Source organism: Oryctolagus cuniculus, chromosome 1 (assembly GCF_051225735.1).
Source record: "Oryctolagus cuniculus isolate XC-2025 breed Fujian yellow rabbit chromosome 1, ASM5122573v1, whole genome shotgun sequence".
In the NCBI taxonomy this organism is placed as follows: domain Eukaryota; kingdom Metazoa; phylum Chordata; class Mammalia; order Lagomorpha; family Leporidae; genus Oryctolagus; species Oryctolagus cuniculus.
In genome coordinates, this window is record NC_142867.1 from 61592328 (window position 1) to 61600528 (window position 8201).

At 40.0% G+C, this 8201-nt stretch overlaps 1 protein-coding gene across 1 annotated transcript; it reads left to right on the forward strand.

Moving 5' to 3' along the window:
• The first annotated feature begins 6823 nt into the window (after nucleotides 1-6823).
• Nucleotides 6824-8201, forward strand: HBE1 (hemoglobin subunit epsilon 1). The gene is made up of 3 exons (NM_001171504.1): nucleotides 6824-6915; nucleotides 7037-7259; nucleotides 8073-8201. Exons 1-3 carry the CDS (start codon nucleotides 6824-6826, stop codon nucleotides 8199-8201), a joined length of 444 nt encoding a protein of 147 aa, NP_001164975.1.

Sequence of the window (8201 nt, forward strand, 5' to 3'; positions counted from 1 at the left end):
TGACCTTTATGATCATTTCTTCTACTTTTTTCCTCACCTAATCTACCCTTACATTGGCCTTATTGGCATTTTCTGAAAATTCTAAGTATTGTCCCATTTTAGGATACTTAAAATTTCCTGTGTCTTGAACATTGGATCACAGTTCCATATGAATGGTTTCTTCATCCTCTGCTGGTGTCCTCTCAAGTGCTTCCTTATGGTGAGGACTTCCCTGATGAGCTATTTAGAGTAGCAATACCCTTTCCCTTTCTTCCTTGTCCTAATCATATTTTAGCCTTAACTTCAGATTCATTTTTTTTCCACAGCATTTAAAATCATTGGTATGTAGCTATGCTTTACTTGCTTATCAATTCTGTGAAACCAAAAATTGTTTTTAAATTCTGTTTTTGAACTGTATTCTTAACACTTTGTCAGTGTGAAATGAATGAATGAACAAACACAAAAATAAGCATAAGAGAAAACATATATAAACACATCCACTGCTAGACATTTTTTTTTTTTTTTTTTTGTGACAGGCAGAGTGGACAGTGAGAGAGAGAGACAGAGAGAAAGGTCTTCCTTTGCCGTTGGTTCACCCTCCAATGGCCGCCGCTGCAGCCGGCGCACCGCGCTGATCCGATGGCAGGAGCCAGGAGCCAGGTGCTTCTCCTGGTCTCCCATGGGGTGCAGGGCCCAAGCACCTGGGCCATCCTCCACTGCACTCCCTGGCCATAGCAGAGAGCTGGCCTGGAAGAGGGGCAACCGGGACAGAATCCGGCGCCCCGACCGGGACTAGAACCCGGTGTGCCGGCGCCGCAAGGTGGAGGATTAGCCTATTGAGCTACGGCGCTGGCTTGCTAGACATTTTAATGATAGTCACATAGCTGTAACACACATACATCCATATAGATGCAGACAAAGACATACTCTGACACACACAGATAGATGATATAGATGGTCCAGAATGTATTTTCAGAGGATTTCTGAGCAATTAACCACACAGGACCCTTAAATCCTAACCCACACCACTTTGCCTTCAGTATGCTACCTGTGTGGGAACCAGGGATGGGGACACAGAAGTCAGAAGCACTCCAGGTTTCTGTTGTTAGCCAGGGCCCTCCCTTACCATAGCTTCGTGTCACACTGAGCCTTATCTATACCCACAGTTTCTGAATCCACCTGGCTATCACCAGCTCAGTCCTTAGGAGAAGGGAAAACAAACACTGAGTTTGTCTCTGCTTATAAAAACAAAGCAAAATAAAATTAAATTTCAATCCCATCCCAAACAAATGAATAACTAAGCAAAAACAAAAAGGAGAAGTGGAAGGGAAGTGGAGGAGGAAGAAGAAGAGGGTAAGAAAACAGTTGCAGAAAGAGGCTGGAGATGTGTGCGTCTGAAGGAGGGAAGAGCCCCAGTAGCCTCACACCGGCCTAGGGACCTGCGGAAGGAGCAGCTTCTTTCCTCTACAAATGCTCCAGATTTGATAAGCTAGGAGGTGGGGTAATTTACTAAGAGAAGGGACACATTTGGGGCTTTTGTTATTCAAGACTTAAAAATTTTGGGTAGTGAATGGTCTTGCTAATGGATGGGGATCTATCTTCTTCCACTTAAGCCCTGCACACTTGCCATTCCTTAATTTTGTTTCAGGGAGATACTTTTTTTGTTTTGTTTTGTTTTGTTTTAGATTCAGGAAACTTCAATGTCACTGAAAACAGCATTTCTAGGAAAGAAAGAGTTATTTACTTTTGTAAGTCAAAAATGATGAAATCATGGATGACTTTCTAGCAGCAGAGGTAGAATATTATCTTATAATTGGATATTTTCCTACAAATTATAGTACAAGGTTTTATGCTCTATATATCTAAGAGTCTCATTTGAAGCAACTCTGTAAAAATTTTCCAGTATTGAGTTTATGTATATTTTAGAAGTGCTGCATTTGAAGGAAACTTGTAAACTATTACTTAAGTCTTGGGCAAGAGCAATGAGATTTGTCTCAATGACCTAAGGTAGTAAACTGGAGGGAAGGAAGATTAAAACATACTCATTCTGAACACCAAAAAGGAAATCTGTTGAAGTGAAATGGACACTATGAGAAACGGTGACTTGATCAGCAGAGCCCTGACTGTTAATGAACAACTTAATACATTATCCCTCTTATTAGTTTTTTGTCTGTTCTACTTAATATGACTGGTTTAATTCTGTAATTTATACACAGTTATTCTTAAGTGTTGAAAATCAACTAAAATGTGATCCCTGTTAAACATAAGAGTGGGAATAAGAGAGGGAAGAGATGTACAATTTGGGACATGCTCAAGCTGACTTGCCCCAAATGGTAGAGTTAGAAACATACCAGGGGATTCCAATTCAATCCCATCAAGGTGGCATGTACCAATGCCATCTCCTAGTCCAAGTGATCAATTTCACTTCACAATTGATCATAATGAAAGGACTAAGAGTCAAAGGGAGCACATAAACAAGTCTAGTACCTGCTAACACTAACCGATAGAATAAATAAAGGGGAGAGTGATCCAACATGGGAAGTGAGGTACTCAGCAGACTCATAGAATGGCAGATGTCCTAAATAGCACTCTGGCCTCAGAATCAGCCCTAAAGGCATTCCGATCTGGCTGAAAAGCCCATGAGAGTATTTCAGGCATGGAAAGCCAAGACACTCTGGCAAAAGATCTCTGTGAGTGAGATCCCAGTGGAAAGAACAGGTCTTCAAAGAAGGAGGTACCTTTCTCTGAAGGGAGGAGAGAACCTCCACTTTGACTATGACCTTGTCTAAATAAGATAAGAGTCGGAGAACTCAGAGGGCTTCCATAGCCTTGGAAACTCATGACTGGAGCATAGGGAGATTACTGATGCCATAGACAGGAGTGTCAATTGGTAAAGTCAACAACAGGAGTCACTGTGCACTTACTCCTCATGTAGGATCTCTGTCCTTAATGTGCTGTACATTGAGACTTAATGCTATAACGAGTACTCAAACAATATATTTCACTTTGTGTTTCTATGGGGGTGCAAACTGTTGAAATCTTTACTTAATGCATACTAAACTGATCCTCTGTAAAAAAAAAAAAAGAAATTATCAACTCCCAACTTGACTCTCACTGGGATTAAACATGACAATAGGTCTGATCTGATTTCATCATCATTTAAAAAAAATCATCTATTATTTTTCACTTTATGTTTCTGTGTGGGAGCAAACTGTTGAAATCCTTACTTAATGTATACTAAGCTGATCTTCTGTATATTAAGATAATCGAAAATGAATCTTGATGTGAATGGAAGGGGAGAGGGAGTGGGAAAGGGGAGGGTTGTGGGTGGGAGGGACGGTATGGGGGGGAAACCATTGTAATCCATAAATCGTATTTGGAAATTTATATTCATTAAATAAAAGTTAAAAAAAATACTCATTCTAATAAAAATGGCATCCCTTCTATTTCCTAACATTTTTATTTCTATGTTGCTTTTAATTCATGGACTATGTTAGAAAAAATTATTTAACACAAACACAGAAAAATAAGAATTTACCAGTATTTTAATCATGAAAATAAATCTAAACAACTTTATGTATTCAGGATCAGAAAATCCCAAAGAAACCAAAAAAAGTAAGGCCATATTTCAGATAAAAGGCCATATTTCAGATAAATGGTAACCAAATGCAAGAATGTTTTAAACATTTAATTAACCACTTAGAAAGGGACACACAGGCACACACACATACACAGAATCAGAGAGAGCTACCTGCTTGTTCACTCCCAAATGCCCCCCAAAAACCCAGGATAGGTTAGGCAGAAACCAGGAGCCCAGACTCAATCTGGATCTCCCACAGGTGTGGCAGGGACCCCCCATACCTGAGTTCTCACTTGCTGCCTCTTAGGAAGCTAGAATGGGGAGCAGAGCCAGGACCCAAGCTCAAGCCTTCTGATATAGAATACGGGCATCTCAGGCAGCATCACAACTGGTGACTTCAAAAGTTGTCCCTAATTTCAACTTCTAATTTCCAAGCTTTATCCTTCAGAAAAGTGTGACGTGAAATGAATGATTCTGCCTTTCCACTCCTTCTTCCCAGTAAATTTAATTTGCATTCACAGATCTATGGTTATGCTTTAGGGCCATTGTCCACAAGGTCCAAAGTCTGTGAACTAAGCTACTAAGAGATAAATCAGTCTGAGAATGAGACCTAATTTTGACTCAAATTCATCTACAACCTTTGTAAGAAATGAGGCAGACGCCTGATGTGTTCACAGCAGCAGCATTGTATGTCCACTAGTAGTGGTTTAGTCTCACTTTTTGCAGCTACACCAGAAAATATTCTTAAGACTTATGAAAGCAGCCACCAGAAATTCTTGTTTTTTGTTACCAAAGTCATTGCCAGCTAAGGCAAAACATAAGAGAAACTTCTGCTGTGGCCAGGGAGTGCAGTGGAGGATGGCCCAGGTGCTTGGGCCCTGCACCCCATGGGAGACCAGGAAAAGCACCTGGCTCCTGGCTCCTGCCATCGGATCAGCGCGGTGCGCCGGCCGCAGCGCGCCGGCCGCGGCGGCCATTGGAGGGTGAACCAACGGCAAAGGAAGACCTTTCTCTCTGTCTCTCTCTCTCACTGTTCACTCTGCCTGTCAAAAAATAAAAAAAAATAAAAAAAATAAAAAAAAAAGGAAAGAGAAAAAGAGAGAGAGAGGAAGAGAGGATATCGGGGAATTCAATCTGGGTCTCCTATATTGGTAGCAGAGAACCAAGTACTAGAGCCATCACCAGATGTGCCCCTCCACCCCAGGTTTGCATTAACAGGAAGCTGGAATTGACAACAAAGCTAAGACTTGAACCTAGGAAATCTGATATTGGATGTGGGTATCCCAATCAATCATCAACTTGTCATCATTTGACATCAACTATGTCAAATGCTTGGTGTTCAGATATCTTGAAGTAATATTTGTCTCAATACTTGGATATTACCCTCATTGTGAAATCACCACTAGATCTAATGTATTCATAATGAAGTATATGTAACACTACACTACATACTTGATATTTCATGTTTGGTTATTTTATCTCAATACATTTTATCCTTAGCAATATTACGTATATTAATTCATGCATTAACACATTATTTAGTGTTTCCATTCTACCTAATTAGTCCATGATATAGAAGAAGAGTAGGAATTTCTGACTTTATCTATCTTCTTCACTAAAAGCAAGAAAGGGAGGTAGAGATTCAATAATCTGGAATAATACTAGTTTGAGGGGAGTCATTTAATCTGATGAAGCTTCTACTATTAGAGTATAAAGGAAGATAAAGTAGTCTCATGTGCTAGAAATGTTTGCATTACACCTTTAGGAAGTAATCATAAGTACCAGCGTAGGGTTATAAACAAGAGAAGAGTTCTGGGTAAACTTAGAACATTGAGATGCAAGGCACTGGACTAGGGAGACAAAAGCCATAGTGCAAAACAAAAAGGACCCAGAAGCACCCATGTCACCAGAATGCAAGAAACTATAGGAAAAGAAATTTCCATGTATAGCAAGAGCAAAGGAAGAACTAGAGGAAAGAAAGGATAGAAACATACGGGGAATTAGCCAGATATAAGAACTAGTTAAGGAATACTAGATAATGATTATGTAGTGGAATGTTTCTGGAATTAAAAAGGCTGGAATTTCTGCAGTTCTGCTTCCATTATTTCTCTGATCATCAACTTTTTCCTTTTGACAATTATATAACTTCTGTGACCTTCTTTCTTTATTCCATTCCGTGGATAATGCCAATTGTATGACTCAGTACAGAGCAGTGAAATAACAAAGGGAATATCTTTCATGAACATCAATAATTCACTAATACATATAAATGTGGATTTACAGTTTTGTCTCCAACATGCAAAGAATTAGCCAGTCATCACATCAGGGGGCTTCAAAAACAAGGGCACTTAGAAGAATTTGAACCTCTACCCTGGTGACTACAGCACACACTAGACAAATCAATTAACTTATTCCTCAGTTTGATTATAAATCCTGGGTTTAAATAATTTTAGTGTCATCTGCCTCATGGATTAAAGTATAAGTAGAGCAGACAAGCCAAAAAAGAGAGTCCAGGGAAATATCCCTGGAGTGCTCTCTATAAGCACAGGAGATAACCTTGCTGTCTGTCCTGTCTAGGAAATCACTCCTAGACTGTACTTTGGAATTGAGTCTTAGTCCTACTGCAGATCCCTTGTCACTCTCTTCAGCTTCCAGGAGTAACCATGCATGGCCCCTGTCTCATGGAAAAACTAAGATCTCAAAAGTGTTTGCAGTTCACTCAGGGAAGCTCAAGTGGATGATGTTCTGCCTCAACCACTTTCATTTTTTGTGTGTGTGTGTGCTGTGTTGCTTTGTTTTCCTTGACCTTCTTTTTGTCACCAACCTTGACCCAAATATGAAACTACTTTAGCTCTAACACTTTCCAGTCTTATGCTTAGCTGCTCTCTATGAATCTTTCTTGGAAAAGGGGAATGGGAATGATGGATGCCATCTTGGAAGATTACATGGAAAAAGAAGAGAGTGAAACATGATAATGTATGACAAATTGTGTTCTGCTTGGAGGAGGAACCAACAGAGTAGGGATGTCTCACGATCCGAAAGCCATTATCACAAACTCAGTGAACCACCACTGACCATCTGGTGGCCTGGCTCCACCCATGAAGGACACATTCCAGTCTTGACCAATGACTTCAAAGTATGAAAGAGAACAAGGGGCCAGACCATCAGCAGTGGGGAATAAAAGGCCAAGCCTTGAAGCAGCAGCACAAAGCTGCTTCTGACACATTTGTGATCGATCACCAGCAAGCTCCCAGACGTGACACCATGGTGCACTTTACTCCTGAGGAAAAGTGCATTATCAGTAAGCAGTGGGGCCAGGTGAACATCGATGAGACTGGAGGTGAAGCTTTGGGCAGGTAAGTATTGGTTCTCAATACTTGGTAGAGAAAGGCAAATATGACCCTGGTAGACTGACCAGGAAATTGCTCAAAGTTTTTGTATCTCTGATTTTCTATTTGCTGTTGTCCCATCATATAGGCTCCTTGTTGTCTACCCCTGGACCCAAAGATTCTTTGACAACTTTGGCAACTTGTCCTCTTCCTCTGCCATCATGGGAAACCCCAAGGTCAAGGCACATGGCAAGAAGGTGCTGACCTCCTTTGGAGATGCCATCAAGAACATGGACAACCTTAAGGGTGCCTTTGCTAAGCTGAGTGAGCTGCACTGTGACAAACTGCATGTGGATCCTGAGAACTTCAAAGTGAGTTTAGGAGATGCTCATGAGCTCTTTCTGGTTTTATAACTTAGCACAATAATGGGATATAAGACTATGATTGGAGAGATCAACAAAGATTTCAGAAGTCATAGATATGTTTTGTTGTTAGAGATCTCCAATGGTCATCAACAAGACCAATTTAATTCAGAAATAGTAAGGTAAAAGGCTATTAACAGTCTAATTTTTCAGAAAATGATGTGTTTATCCTGAGAATAATGTTATTGAATTGTAGCTTTGTACAAGGAAAAATAGAATTTGTCTGTTAGTAGATGAAGGCCTATCTCAATGAAGGAGAAATGCAATGTCTTACATTATATTTTTTTCTGATGAATGAAACTTAGGAATTGATGAGGGGCAGAATTTAGTGGCAGATCTTCTTGAAAAAAAAATACAACAAATTTTCTGAAAAATATTAAATTCTCTCAGTATTGTGACCAAATATAAACTTGTTCCTGCTTTGGTTGGAGACTTTAAACTCCAAGATCCCTTGCAACACTGGCATTCTATGTTTACTGAAACTAAACAATTATTAAATGAGAAAGAAAAAAAGAAAGAAGATAAATATGGTGAAATGTGGAAGGAGGATAAGATATAGGTAGTCAGAATGTTGAACGGAAGTCTCATAAAAATGAAATTGAATCCATTCTTGTCTTGGTTTAAGGGTAGGCACAATCCTTGGAGTAATTTGAGGTCAGAGTTTTCAGGGAATGTAGGTACATAGTCATTTCTTTCTTTGTAAATTCTTTTGGGAACACCTACTCAATATGCCTATGTATCATTTTGTCTTTTACCTAACAGCTCCTGGGAAACGTGCTGCTGATCGTTCTGGCCACTCATTTTGGCAAAGAATTCACTCCGGAGGTGCAGGCTGCTTGGCAGAAGCTCGTGTCTGGTGTTGCCATTGCTCTGGCCCACAAGTATCACTGA